At 48.0% G+C, this 15,000-nt stretch overlaps 1 protein-coding gene across 2 annotated transcripts in view; it reads left to right on the top strand.

Moving 5' to 3' along the window:
- The window catches only part of il1rapl1a (interleukin 1 receptor accessory protein-like 1a), a 172,197-nt gene that overhangs the window by 70,109 nt on the left and 87,088 nt on the right, over positions 1 to 15,000 (top strand). For both annotated transcript variants that reach the window (XM_030343958.1, XM_030343959.1), the window contains exons 4-5: positions 5,394 to 5,580; positions 7,985 to 8,138. In XM_030343958.1, the coding sequence (XP_030199818.1) occupies positions 5,394 to 5,580; positions 7,985 to 8,138 (341 nt within the window). The remainder of the gene's footprint in view (positions 1 to 5,393; positions 5,581 to 7,984; positions 8,139 to 15,000) is intronic.

Here is a 15,000-nt window from a genome sequence, read left to right as displayed (position 1 = left end):
ACTGCTGACTCACATTGACGGGCTGTTCTTCTTAACCGCGCACACACAAGCGCAATCCCGCACAAACACTTGCGCACACACACACACAAGCCCTTGCACACACACACACCCACACACATGCACACACCATTTTAAACTTATGCGGCTGTTTTGGCATCAATTAATCATTATCAGTAATGTAAAAAACAGTTAATAAATAAAGGTAATTGGGATAACAAAGAACGGTAATCACTTCAAAGTTGTATACTGTCTGCTGATCCATCAAAGATTGTAAGTTAGAAAGTGACATTTGAATGACATTTGAGGAAAATGTGTGCGTAGGTGTTCGTGCAAAAATGAAAGAGCGGTGGACAGCAGATGTAGTTCACAGGGAACACTCAAAGATAGATGCTTTCTCACAAAAACACCGTTACAACACCCAAGCACAGGCAACCACACACACCTGAAACACACTGGCATGCACACACGCACACACACACATACATACACCCACACCCACACACACACCTACACACAATAACAAAACAAACACACAAGCCTTTAAGTGGGGCGTACAGGGAGACGAACGAGTAATTACGTGGCGGTAACTTATTAACCTTTACGGTGGAGAACACACCGCAGAAAATAAATGGCTCATTGCAGCTCTTCAATTCACAGTTAGCTTTTCTTTTTTTTTTAACAGACCGTTAAAGACCTTAAAGAGCCATAAAGGCCATGGAATGATCAGTTGAGTTGTGATTTTGAAGAGCATGTTTGGCAATGGGTGGTGTCTCCACCAAACGCTGCACAACTAATGACACAAACATTTACAGAAAACAGCTTTACGTTAAATCAATGGCTTGTTGGGCTGTCTTTGATTATTGCCAATTCATGCAAACAAGGGACTATATTCAATCCCCCCCCCCCCCCCCCCCCCGCTTGAAATTCAGAGCATATTGTACCAATTCTCCATGGCGTGACTCTTGTAAAGAAAAACAGATGCCTCTAGGTTTCTGGTTTCTCCGCAGTGCTGGTTCCATCTGGGGAGATGTTAAACGTCTCAGATACACTAACCAACCGGAGCACTGCGAGAGATTTGCTTGGGAGCTAGAAATCAATTGTCTTTTTGTTAAAGGGTATGCTTTTGAGTCACATTTTACCACATGCGACCCCTCTTTACTGCGACTCCCTACAGAGAGAGAGAGAGACGGAGAGAGAATTCTATCCACGGTCTGGCCTCCATTTTCTATTCCGAGCTGCAAACAAACATCCATTTGTTCTCAACCATGGACGACAACAACCGGGTTGACCTGCTTAATGATCTCAGCACACAGTCGTGTGATAATATATTCTGTTTATGCTTTGTAATTGCCAAAACCCCATCACTGACAGACCCAATTAAAAACATATTAATGTCGATGAGGATGGGAACGTATGGGCTAAGGGCTTTGCATGTTTCATGTGTGAAAGAGGACACAATGTGCCGTTCTACCTGCCAACTCTCTGGAGTAGTCAGACACGCTTAGTGATAGATATTATACACTGCTATTCATATTTACTTTTTTGTACACATTTGTGTACCATTAAAACAGAAATTTAGATTGACACTTACATTCACATTTTGCATGGTATGTTGGTATTCCTGCCATGAGCTCACCTCAGCTTTGTGTTTACGCCCTCCATATCTTTTTCCTCTGAATGGGCTATAGGTACACAACAAAATATGTGAGTGTGTGTGTGTGTTTGTGTGTGTGTGTGTGTGTGTGTGTGTGTGTGTGTGTGTGTGTGTGTGTGTGTGTGCGTGTGCGTGTGCGTGTGCGTGTGTGTGTGTGTGTGTGTGTGTGTGCGTGCGTTGTTTATCTGCTGCATACCAGTGTTTGCATGCACCAGTGATGCTAGTGTGTATGCACCAGCAGTTATCTTTGTCCTTCTCTGCCTGGCAACTTAAATCTAATCGCTAGGTTTCACGTGAAGGTGACTTGATTTACATAGCAATTTCTCCATGTTCACTCCTCCTCCCTATCTACCTTTGTTTCATGTTCATCCTCCTCTCTTTTTTCTGTTTCTGGTTTGTTTGACTCCTACGCTCAGATTATGTCTCTCTCTCCCCACGTTTCAACTCATACTAGGTCTGGAAGATATACTATTTTTTTCTCCCTACCCTCACCTCTCTCTGTCTCTTTGTCTCTCTCTCCCTCCCTCTCTCTCTCTCCCTATATCTCTCTTGGTTTCTCACCCTCTTTTTTCTTTCCATTGTCCACCATCCCTATCTTACACACACACACACCTGCACACACACACAAACACACGTACACACAGGTACAGACACACACTCACACTCATACACACACACACACACACTCACACACACACACACACACACACATTACGGCTCCCTGCATGTTTTACCAGGTAAATTAATTCATACATTTCAAATAATGAGTGTGTGATCTTGAGTGCCCGGCTCCACGTGCGCTTCCTCTTCACGTGCGCTCCCTCTCCACGTGCGCCCTCCTCTCGTTCGCGATTGCATTATCCAGCGTGTGGGCTAATAACGAATGGCGGCTGACGTGAGCTGCAGACTAATGTCCAATAGCCACCCTACTCAAATAGAGTGTGACAGGCAGGCAGGGACCTTGCGTCCAAAAATCCCCTCCCCCCTCCCTGCCCCCCCCCCCCCCCCTCTCCAACCCCTTCCTCTACCTGCAACTGCCCATCAATCAAAGCACCCCTGACACCTTTCCCCACAATGCAACAGGACGCCTGCTGTGAATATTTAAAGCATATGGTATGCGGCATCCTGAATACAGGGTGGGGTGAGGGGGGGGCTCAGATGTGGGGACTGAGCACTGAGAAAGAGGTCATTACAGGTAATCTTGTAATCGCATCAACGTCATTCTGCCTTTACTGCGTTACCTTTAAGGTTGTCATGTGTGTGCGTTGGTGGATACGCAGGCATGGACAGCTGCAGTGTTATTTCGTCAGAGCCTTGGTGTGTGTTAACGCACCTGCATGCCTGCGAGTCTGTGGCGTAACGACTTACCACGCTTTGCATGCTGGGTAGGGAGAGTAGAGTCAATAATGACACCACTCGGTTTCCGCCAGCACGTGGCCTTGTTGCAATGGATTGCGTCGGCCGTGTTCCTGTTGCAGCACATTTTCTCATTCAGTCTTTCGGTCTCCTTTCCTCTGTGTCGCGTTCCTCCCCTGCCTCTTCCACTCTGGTCACTGCCGCGACCTGCCCCTCATCCACGGTACTTAGTCCAAGGACGGCAAAACACACCTCTGTATGTATTGATCTGGTCCCACGAGTGTGTGTGTGTGTGTGTGTGTGTGTGTGTGTGTGTGTGTGTGTGTGTGTGTGTGTGTGTGTGTGTGTGTGTGTGTGTGTGTGTGTGTGTGTGTGTGTGTGTGTGTGTGTGTGTGTGTGTGTCTGTGTGTATGTCTATGCCTGTGTGTTTGAGTGTGTGTGGGCTCACACGTGTGTGTGTGTGTGTGTGTGTGTGTGTGTGTGTGTGTGTGTGTGTGTGTGTCTGTGGCCCAGAATGTGCACATGTGCTTTATGTCTCTGAGGGTCACGTTGTTAATACAAGAGAGGTGACTCACTTATTGCTTCCATATCCTGAGCAGATGACATGACACCCTGTCATTTACAGTGAATGGCAGCATCTGGCCAGTAGTGGATTTAATGTGATGAAATGAAATGACAGCCCATATGGCTGGAGACACGGGTCACTGTTGGGCTTCCACTGGTCTACTGGGGGGGCTGTGTGGGGCTCACTACTGCGCAGGCTGGGCCACGGGACACATACAGACAGGTGGACGAACGCAGAGGTAATGTTTTGCAATGGGTACAACGTTGACACTGAGGCTTTGACCCTAATGGGGAGGACAGCAGCGGAAGTCATTTTGAAGATGAGGCGGGGTGGGGGGGGGGGGGGGGGTCGGTCGGAGCCGGGGATGATGCTTATGTCGGTGTTGACAGTGATGGTGACGATGTCTGAGGTGATGAGGGTAAAGGAAGAGATTGTGGTGACGGTCATGATGATGATGCTGATGATAATGATGATTATGGTGGTAAAGGACCAGATGGTGTTAATGGTTTAGAATAAGTTGTTGTTATAGTCGTGAAGATGTAAGTGATGACGATGATGAGGATGAGGATGATGATGATGATGATGATGGTGATGAAGGTGGAGATGGTTGCGAAGGCGTGGGGTGGTGGTGGAGATGCCAATGAAAACAATATTGCACTGCATGTATGACTGTATCGGGAGGTGAAGGTAGGGGTGAGAGCGTGAGTGAGGGATGGGGTTAGGGATAATGATGATTAGAACAATGACATTAATAGCACAGAGGGAAGCGTCCTCTAAATCTACCAGCCAATGAGTGTCGGTGAGGCGTGTGGTGAGGGAGGCGTGTTGCATCATTTGATGACTAAGCTCTCTCTCTCTCTCTCTCTCTCTCTCTCTCTCTCTCTCTCTCTCTCTCTCTCTCTCTCTCTCTCTCTCTCTCTCTCTCTCTCTCTCTCTCTCTCTCTCTCTCTCTCTTTCTCCCTCTCTCTCTCTCCCTCCCTCTCACTCTCTCAGTGTCTTCTCTGATTAGCATTCCTGGATGCTTGCTATAATCCCCCCCCCCCCCATCCCCACACACACACCCCACCACCACACCACCGACACACCACCACCACCACCATCACCAAGACCACCACCACCTCCACCAGCACAACCACCATAAATCTAATGTTGGTCATGAGCGTGAGTCGATGACTCGGTAAAGCTGCTGAACACGTCGTTATTGCAAACGCCGACAAACGCACAGAGAGGGAGATCAAGTGGAGGAGGAGTGATGAGCAATGAGCGGTAGCTCTTCCCCTGTTTCCCTTCTGTTCGTCATAGAACCGCACTAAAAAGATGCTCTCAAGACTTAAGTATCTAAGCGGATGTATCCAAATATAACCCGTGCTCTTCCCACTCGCGTACGGAAGTACTTATGGGAAAAATCAATGGTTGACCCGTCAGTCGTGTGTGATTATAAACAATTTGTTTTGGTAAACTATGTTGTAAGCTTTGACTGTCCGCAAAGGTTACAAAAGTATGTAATTGTGAATTTAGGATCCAGCAGTCTTACGATGTTACATCAGACCTTCTGGGGGGAGACGGCACAGAGCCTGGGTCGGGAAACAAAAAACTATCAGGGGCCAAGTTACATCTTGTTTCCTACTATATTCTGGAGCTTTCTACAGTAGAGAAACTTTGTTTGTAACAAATTTGTATAAAGCCCAGGAAACTAAAAGGCCCTGTTCACCCCAAATTGAGTCTGCTAGATTATCATCTAAAGTTGTATTTGTTGTGCTAATTGAAATGCAAATGGGTTAACTAATTGTCGGTGTTGTGTTGTGTTTGTTGATTCAGGAACTCCACCTACTGCATGAAGGTGTCCATGTCTCTGACGGTGGCAGAGAACGACACCGAACTCTGCTACAACTCCAACATGAGACGGACGGAGAAGGCCGAGCTCAGCAAGAGCAAAGACATCCTATGTCCGGACATCGACGACTACGTGGAACCCGGCAAGGAGCCGGACATCACCTGGTACAAGGTAGGTCTCTGAACACTGTCTGCCCATTGGTTTGTATGTTCGTATGGGAGTCTAAATGTCTTCCCATTGGTTTGTATGTTTGTATGGGCGTCAGAATGCCTTCCCATTGGTTTGTATGTTTGTATCATGTGTATGTGCTGATTCATTGTTTGTCTTCCTTTTAATTGTGTGCATCTGCCGTTCGCCCTATTTGCAATGACGTTGTATGATTTGCCCGCCTGATTGCATCGATTTGTGTCGTTTTCCTCAAAACGATTCATCAATTATGTAGGATGAAAAAGTGAGCATCTGTATTTGTGATTACACGAGCAAGCAGCGATGTAACACGGTTCAGCGATCAGGTTTCATCTCAAATGTCTCTGATGTTAAGCCTTAAAAAAAAAAGTACATTTATTTGAAGGTTCCGGATCAGTTATGCAAATTGTCAGCGAGCGTAGGAATGGCAAAGAAAGTGTTTGCCTGCAGTGGTGCACACGGCCAGCGCTGTAGTCGTTTAATGCGCGCAGAGATTACAAGAACACAGAGAGGTTGCACAGAGGGCGGCCATGGAGACGACTCTCCTAATAAACGGAAACACGGAGGAGAAAATTGTACATTCTCATGCTCTTGCCCTACAGGATAAGTGAGTGTCCTCTAAATGCTCTCAGTAGCTGATATCCGTGCGTTGTTGCACCTCCTCCACCACCTTCTCCTCCCCCGACTCCTCCTCTATGACGTGGGCGGTCGCCTTCCACGGGTCAGGTGTGGCCTGCGGACCACACAGTGCATCCTGGGAAGGGTCTGAGGCCAAACTAATCACAGGCAGATCAGCACTAGATTAGCCGGGCCGGGCTCGACCTCTAGGTTTTCCCAGAATTCAATTACAGCCCAGGTAATGACTGGGAGCGATGGCACCCGGAGTTATTTGGACCACTGCGGAGCAACACTGATTGAATTTTAAGGTTGCCGGGAGCAACGGCGGGATGGAGTCCAGTGAGCCAGGGTTGTGTCCCTGCCAAGCGGAGAGAGGACCTGGAGAGCACAGACTGTACATATACACACATCCCCGCAGATAACCATCCACACACAGACTTATGCACACATACACACACATACACATACACACAGAGTCATATACACACATACACATACTCACAGAGTCATATACACACATACACATACACACAGAGACATATGCACAAATACCAACAGACACATACAATCAGAGACATATACACACATCCCCACAGATAACCATCCACACAGAGACTTATGCACACATACACAGACACATCCACACAGAGACATTTGCACAAATCCCCACAGACACCCATCCACACAGAGACATTAGCACATATACACACACATACGCATGCACACAGAGACATATACACACATCCACCGAGACATATACACACATCCATACCGATACACATGATCACAGAGATGTATAAACATATCCACTCAGATACTCATAATCACAGAGACATATACACACATACACACAGATAAACATCCAAACAGAGACATATAAACATTCACACAGATACATATACCGACAGGCACAAAGATACACACGGGCACAGATACAAACATGCGCCAAGGGCACAGACGTGCACGCACACACGCATATACATTTAAACACAGAAGGACCCTCTTTTACCAGAATATTTCTGATGACAATGTTGTTGGTTTCCAGTAGAATACCATAGAAACAACATTTCCAACACCCACACTTTCCTAAACCAGTATTACAGGGAAGACACTCAATTCAGTGTAATAAATCTTCGTCAGATGACTATGATACGGGTTCCTTAGAGGAGCTTATCATCATTACCATATGTGGCTTTTATGATGTCATGAATCCCAGTCCTTCCCAGTACTGAACTGGGATGGCGTAGTGTGACCGGCATGGGGCACTTGACGCGGGTCGTAACTCATGACGGAGTGAAGTGAAGGTCATGCGCGTCATCGCAGAGATTGATGCGCCCCCCCGGCCTTGCGCAATATATATGACTATAGTCCTCCCTAGTCCGTTTGGTTTGCAGAGTCTGTTGTCTTAGTCTGTCTTCCCAGTCATCATTTGCAGGATTTATTCACCTTGAGACGTTCTGCAGGGTCTTAAAGTTTGACCCTCTTGTTCTTTACCATGTGTTTGTGTGTGTGTGGGTGTCCTAATGTGTGTGTGTCTGTGTGTGTGTTTGTGTGTGCGTGTGCTTGCTTGCGTGCGTGCGTGTGTGTGTGTGTATGTGTGTGTGTTGGCATGTGTGTTCGTCTTTGTCTATGTGGGTGTGCGTTTGTATACGCGTGTGTTTTTTCGTGTGTGTGTACGTGTGTGTGTGTGTGTGTGTGTGTGTGTGTGTGCGTGTCTGTGTGTGTATGTGTGTGCTTTTTCGTGTGCGCGCGTGTGCGTGCTTACCCACAGGAGTGCCGTCCGAAGCAATGGCGCGCCAGCATCCTGCGGAAGAGAGACACCCTGTCCATCCAGGAGGTGAAGGAGGATGACATCGGGAACTATACCTGTGAGGTCCAGTTCGGGGGCTTCATGGTCAGGAGAACCACCGAACTCACCGTCACCGGTAGGTCCTCCCCTCTCCTCTCCGCCCTCTCCTCCCTCTCCCCCCTCTCCCCCCTCTCCTCTCTTAATGAATGGCTCTTACTGGTTGTTATTGTGAGGAGAAATGAGAGACTGGTTTGAATGTATTGATCAATATGTGATGTGTTGCTACAGATGTGATTATATCTGTATATGGTATTGTATTGTACCACGCAAACTCTCTCTCTGTTACACCTCCCCCCCCACCCCACACACACACACACACACACACACTCCTCTCTCTCTCTCTCTCTCTCTCTCTCTCTCTCTCTCTCTCTCTCTCTCTCTCTCTCTCTCTCTCTCTCTCTGTCTCTCTCTCTGTCTCTCTCTCTCTCTCTTTCTCTCACTCTCTCTGTCTCTCTCTCTCTCTCTCTCTCTCTCTCTCTCTCTCTCTCTCTCTCTCTCTCTCTCTCTGTCTCTCTCTCTGTCTCTCTCTCTCTGTGTCTCTCTCTCTGTCTCTCTCTCTCTTTCTCTCACTCTCTCTCCCTCTCTCTCTCTCTCTCTCTCTCTCTCTCTCTCTCTCTCTCTCTCTCTCTCTCTCTCTCTCTCTCTCTCTCTCTCTCTCTCTCTCTCTCTCTCTCTCTCTCTCTCTGTCTCTCTTTCTCTCTCTCTCTCTCTCTCTCTCTCTCTCTCTCTCTCTCTCTCTCTCTCTCTCTCTCTCTCTCTCTCTCTCTCTCTCTCTCTCTTTCTCTCACTCTCTCTCTTTCTCTAACACTGACACTCACACACACAGAGATCCTAGCTACTGGGTTAATGGAGGGGCTGAGTTGATGGTGGCATGTGGATGCCTGGATGCCATTCCCAGCTCGAGCAGCTCTGCAGCCCACCATGCAGCGCTGAAATATTCAGGGCCACTGGCTGAGCTAAGCCTCTTCACACTGAGAGCTAAAATACGAAGACCAAGGTCACAAGATTTACTCACTCCCTGCATATCTCTCTCTTCCGCTCTAAGCTGCTGTCTTGCTCTCTTTGTCTCTCTGTCTGTCTCTCTTTCTCCCTCTCCTTCTCTCTCTCTCTCTTTATCTCTGTCTGTATATAATCTCTTCGTATCTTTTTCTTTCTCTCTCCATCTCTCTCTCATTCTATCTCTCTCTCTTTCTGTATCTCTCGCTTCTCTTTCTCTATCTCCCCCTATCTTGTTCTTCCTCTGTATCTTTCTCTCTCTCTGTCTATCTTGCTTTCTCTCTGTATCCTTCTCTTTCTATCTCTCCCTCTATCTCACTACCGCTCTCTGTTGCTCTCTCTCTCTCTCTCTCTCTCTCTCTCTCTCTCTCTCTATCTCTCTCTCTCTCTCTCTCTCTCTCTCTCTCCCTCTGTCTCCCTCTCTCTATCTCTCTCTCCCACTATGACCCAGTGTCTCTCAAATGTCTCCCTGCGTTACGATGATGCCCCTGCAAACGAGGCACGCTCGCTTCCCCTTCGCCCGTGAGCAAGAGCTCCAGGGGCAATCGGGGGAGTGAGCGATTGAGTGATGTGGATGAGGGGGGTCAGAGGTAGGAGGGGGTTAGATATTTCTTTATTTCACTGCTGGAGCGTAGGTCTCTGCAAGTTCAACAGCTCTGATTAGGGTTGATGGAAAGGTCAAGCTTCATTTTTATCCTCACTCCCTCCCCTCTTGTCCCCCCCCCCCCCCCTCGCTCCGTGATCCAGACAAGACGGTCGGGCTCAATGCGTTGTGGAGCACATTATGAACGAAGGGAAAGGGACTGTGAAAACAACCTCACAATGGGCAGGAACTGGGACCTCGGACCGAGCAGTGTTACTAGGCCATGGCAGAACTTCTGCTGGGGGGGGAAACGGCATGGAGCCTGGGCCGGAAAGCCCACACCTGAAAGGTTCAGGGCTACGCCAAGTTTCCAATTTCGCTACGGAGATATTCTACCGAAGAAAAAGTCATTCGCGCGAGTGGATGAGGCTTTCCTAAGGGGATTTTAATAAATGTATTCCTACCATTCGAAACCTTTACAGACACTTTTTTGAGCAGGGGTGTCCAGACAGGGTGTTTTAGTCCTCCACCAGGGAGAGTAATCCAAACCGAGCTGGCCTGATGCATGAAGGATCGGGGTCACTTTGAATGCTGCTATAGGGCTCGTCTCAGTGCGACCCAGAGAGAGAGAGATACAGAAATCTGTGTCGATGAGCATATGTGTGGAAATGTATTATTGTATGAGTCTACGTTTCTGTGTGCTTGTGGGTTTCTGTGTGTGTGTGTGTGCATGTGTTTGTGTGTGCGTGTGTATGTGTGTGTGTGTGTGTGTGTGTGTGTGTGTGTGTGTGTGTGTGTGTGTGTGTGTGTGTGTGTGTGTGTGTGTGTCTGTGTGCGTGCGTGCGTGTGCATGTGAAGTTGATATGTATCTCCTTTAGTGTTTATTTGTGTGTCTGGTCATTCCTCTCTGCGATGGAGCAGCTGATAGTGCCATGAGGTACAACGATAGACCACTTCATATCTGGCCCGGTTCAAACAGGAAGATATATGGTATCAAACCTCCTTCCTCCAGCACGGCGTTGCCATTGGTCGAGCCCTGGGGTGTGATCACAGTCGCACAGCCCTTGGAGAGCATGGCCACCCGGAATGATTGATGTACAGTCTTTTATTCCACAGAAGAGCTTAATAAGCGTAAGGCAGGATAGGAGGTGGCTACACTAGATTTCCTTTTATCACCACCCAAATCACTGCACTCCTGTGTAGTCATTTTCGTGTAAAGTGTTGGCCCCTGGAGCACAATGTACACTGTATACACCAACACTATAGAAACCAACACTTTAGACAACAACACTGTAGACACAAAAACTTTAGAGAAAAACGTTGTTCACACAAACTGTGCACACCAACACTATACACAGGAACACTGTAGACATGAATTCTGTACATACCGACACTGCAGACACGAACACTGTACACCCACACTGCAGGCACCAACATTGTTCACAGCAACACTGTACACAGCAACACTTTACAAACCAACACTTAGAGACTAGTAGAAGGCATCCTGCTAAATAGTGTGATTGCAAGGCCACAAGCTACTTGTGATCCAGTGTCTGATTAAATATGCATTTCTTCTTCCCAGGTATTCAGGTATCATCCTCAAACCAATTCCAAACCATTTCAGGAAAAGTACTTCAGAAAATTCCCCATGGGAAAGCATTGGAAAGAATAAATTAGGGAGGCTGAGGGTAATATTTTTCATCTTCCGTCTTATTCTAAACCCTAAACGTATCTTGGCTCTCCATTCTTCAACATATCACACACAAAACTTGTTTCAAGCCATTTCCATAAATACAAATATTTGTGTTAAGACAATTCCTACCTACCTACTGCAGCATGCTAATATTGTTCAGGGAAACACATGAAACAAAAGAGACCACATATAGATATGAGATACTACAAATCAAAGGGCCTGCTTTACCATCCAATCTGAGACTGCCGTCAGCCAAGCCAACAAATATCAGCTCAGACGGTAATCACACAGAATACACGGCCCAGTACTTCTAAACGTAGCGCCCTCTCTAAATAAAAACGCTGTGCGTCCGCCAGTGTTGCCCCATAACACTGGCGATTCGCACATTTATTGTTTCATCCTCGCCAAGCACTTTTTGAATACGAGAGATGAGTGCCTACTGCCTGCGGATATGTTTGCAAGGTGGAAGCCTAAGTAAATGTTTGCTAGTTGAACGCCCAGGGTATTGTGCGCATTTGCCATATGTGCTTTGGCAGTATCCTAGCAGTACGTTTGTTAGCATTGTCAGCATGACCTCCGTGTTCTGTAACGGCGGTGGCCATAACATCTTTTTTTTTCTGGGGGTTATAAATACATTCGGTCCATGCTAATGACAAAAAGGTGAGGGGAGAGTGTCGAACGCAAGTGGCGAGAGTGTTCTTTGTTCTCTCCGAGCTTGTTGCCTGTCAACAAAGACAGCGGGGTCATCCGTTGTCCTCGGCCGTAACAACGCCAATCCCACCGCACTCCCCCCCCACAAGGTTACGACGCGCCACAACAACAGGCCCCCGGTTCTGTCACCCGTCAGGGCTGGGCATGTCTTCCCCCGTAAGTACCACCCCGCCCTGAAGTGCTCCCACGTGCCGCCTCTGACGACCGAAAGGACATGTCACCGAGGTCAGGAAGACTGGTAAACTAAAGACATGAGACCCACTGCGTTGTATCTCCTCCCCCCGTTTGTTGTCCTTTCTTCTGGCGAGCGGTGACTCACCCGGCCAGAGTGCAGGTGTGTGTCTGCCCGCTCCCCTTGTGACCAGCAGCTGGGCCCCGGTGGACAGCAGGGCTCCTCATGGTTGACAGCTAACATGCTAAGCTCCATATAGAGCAGCAACAACACGCCAGGTGGAATAAGACTCCCTCTGCACGCCCACCTATAGTCTCGTGTGGATCTCATTATACCACGGCAGCATGCACAGGTTTGTGATGTATAGATGTAAATATACATATATTTATGTATATATATAGTTTTGCACACACATGGTTTTCTTTCCTGATGCACAAGTGCACATAAACCCACATGTACGCCAAATGTATGCATGCACGCCCCCCCAATGAATGCACGTGCCAACAGACACACACAAACACACACGCACAATCACTCAATGGTTTGGAATGCCTTAAAAGGATCCCACTGACTAAGTCATACGCCTGGGGCCTCTCTAGCGTGTTCCAGGTAATGGAATGTCAATGGCTCGTCAGAATGGCAGTATTCATTTTTCCTGACACCAAGGTTCAATGATCTAATGCTATTGTTTTGGCCGGATTTGTGATATACCTCCCGATTCTCGGAAATAAAGAATACAAAACGAAAGGGAGGAGGGGGGGAGGTAGGAAGGTGAGGGGGTGAGAAAATAAATGAGGGAGATAGGAAGGAAAGAAGGAAGAAACAAAGAGAGGAAGGGACAATGGAAGAAGGAACAATGGAAGGAATGGACGAAAGCAGAAAGGGAGTAAGGAACGGACAGATGTAGATAACGAAGGACGGCAGGAAGGAAGGAGGGAAAGAAGGAAGGAAGGAAGGAAGGAAGGAAGGAAGGAAGGAAGGAAGGAAGGAAGGAAGGAAGGAAGGAAGGAAGGAAGGAAGGAAGGGAGGGAGGAAGGAAGGAAGGAAGGAAGGAAGGAACAATGGAAGTAGGGAAGACTTGTGGAAGGAATGGAGGAAGGAAGCAAGGAAAGAGGACGGAAGGAAGGGACGACAAAAGAAAGGGAGTTAGGAAGATGGACGGACGGCAGAAAGGAACAAAGCATAAAGGACGACTGAAAAAAGGTGAGGGACTAAAAGCAAAAGAAGACCGAAGATGGAAGAGCCGTGTTCCCTATCTCCTCCCACAGCAGGCTGCCTGAGCATGACTGACCCAGTGTCCCAGATTCATTAGGAATCTTGCCAGCAGCAAAAAAAAAAAAGCAACAGCCTCACCAACCTAACAGCTGTGTGTGGAGAACAAGGTGCCTGCTCCGTATACAATCTATCATGTCTTATACATCATACGTTATAGGGTCGCTGGAGGTAATCTTATTCTCCACGCCTGCGTCATCTGCCCGGGTTCTCCGGCTAATAAAACTCTGCCCTATTTCAGGGGGAGCGTGGCTCGCTCGCCTTATTAAAATGGAGGCACTGCCGGAGCCACTCCTTATTAAATCCACCATGTTGTTAGAATTATATACTCTCGCATGGGAACCGTGGGCTCATTTCCCTTAATAAACCTACACCATCATCCTTTCAAGTGGGCGTACGATTATTTTGTTTTTTATCACACCCTGTTAAGGCCATACTAGCCCCGGCTCCTGGCTCAGAGCAGGGCGGAGCTGCATCTCTGCGATCTGTGGCCGCTAATGTTGTGGTTTATTTGATAGGACCAGGAGAATGAAGGAGGTCATTAAGTTTAACTGGTCTTAACGACACTCGCAATGGAGGCTGCCCTTTGCCGTGACCCTTCCTTGTGACTCTTTTATGTTTTATGGGCGACTGTGCCTCATACTCTTGTGTGCGTGTGGGTGTGTATGTATGTATCTGTGTGTGTGTGTGTGTGTGTGTGTGTGTATGTCTGAGTGTGTGTGTCTCAGTGTGTGTGCTTGCGACAATTTGTTTTTGTGTCTGTGTGTGTGTGTGTGTCGTCCATGCTCTGTGTGTTGTTCGTCCCCTTTGGCTACACGTGTTTTTATTTATATCTGCACGCCTGCGTGTCTCGTAACTCTGTGTGTGTGTGTGTGTGTGTGTGTGTGTGTGTGTGTGTGTGTGTGTGTGTGTGTGTGTGTGTGTGTGTGTGTGTGTCTGTGTGTGTGTGTGTGTGTGTGTGTGTGTGTGTGTGGCTTGTGTATGGCGCTCCATTAGCGATGGCAGAGGAGGCTCCCCGTTCTGGAGGTGGTTGTTGTAATGGAGGTTAACTACGGCCAACACCGTTGGCCCTCCCAGATCTCCCCGATCCCACAGGATGCTTAATCAAGCACTAAGGCTCAAGCGGGTTAATAGATATGTAAAAGACACGGCGACCTCGTGCCGCCAGCCTCCCCCTCGCCAGTCAGTCTCCCATTGTGATGTAAAACGTTCCTATCTCCTCTCCGGATCTCAGCCACCTTGCAAGCGAAGTGGAAGCCGGCGCCGCGCCGTAGCGCCGCGGCTAGCCTTTTGACTCGAGAGTAAGAGAATTTGTTCTCTCGCCCTCCTCTCCGCTCGACGTTAACCGCACCCACCACCACAGACCCCCCCCCCCCCTCTGCGTCTGCCCCCCTGCTGTAAAGCGAGTGCCTTTTTGTGTACCGTGGCAGCACTCTCATTATTGATTCATGGCAACAGCAGGTAGGCCGGGTGTTGCTGTGAGAGCTACACGGGTTTGCTCGCTGCTTGTT

The sequence above is a fragment of the Gadus morhua genome, chromosome 20, assembly GCF_902167405.1.
Source record: "Gadus morhua chromosome 20, gadMor3.0, whole genome shotgun sequence".
Lineage (NCBI taxonomy): Eukaryota > Metazoa > Chordata > Actinopteri > Gadiformes > Gadidae > Gadus > Gadus morhua.
This window is presented reverse-complemented; position numbering and strand designations above follow the sequence as displayed.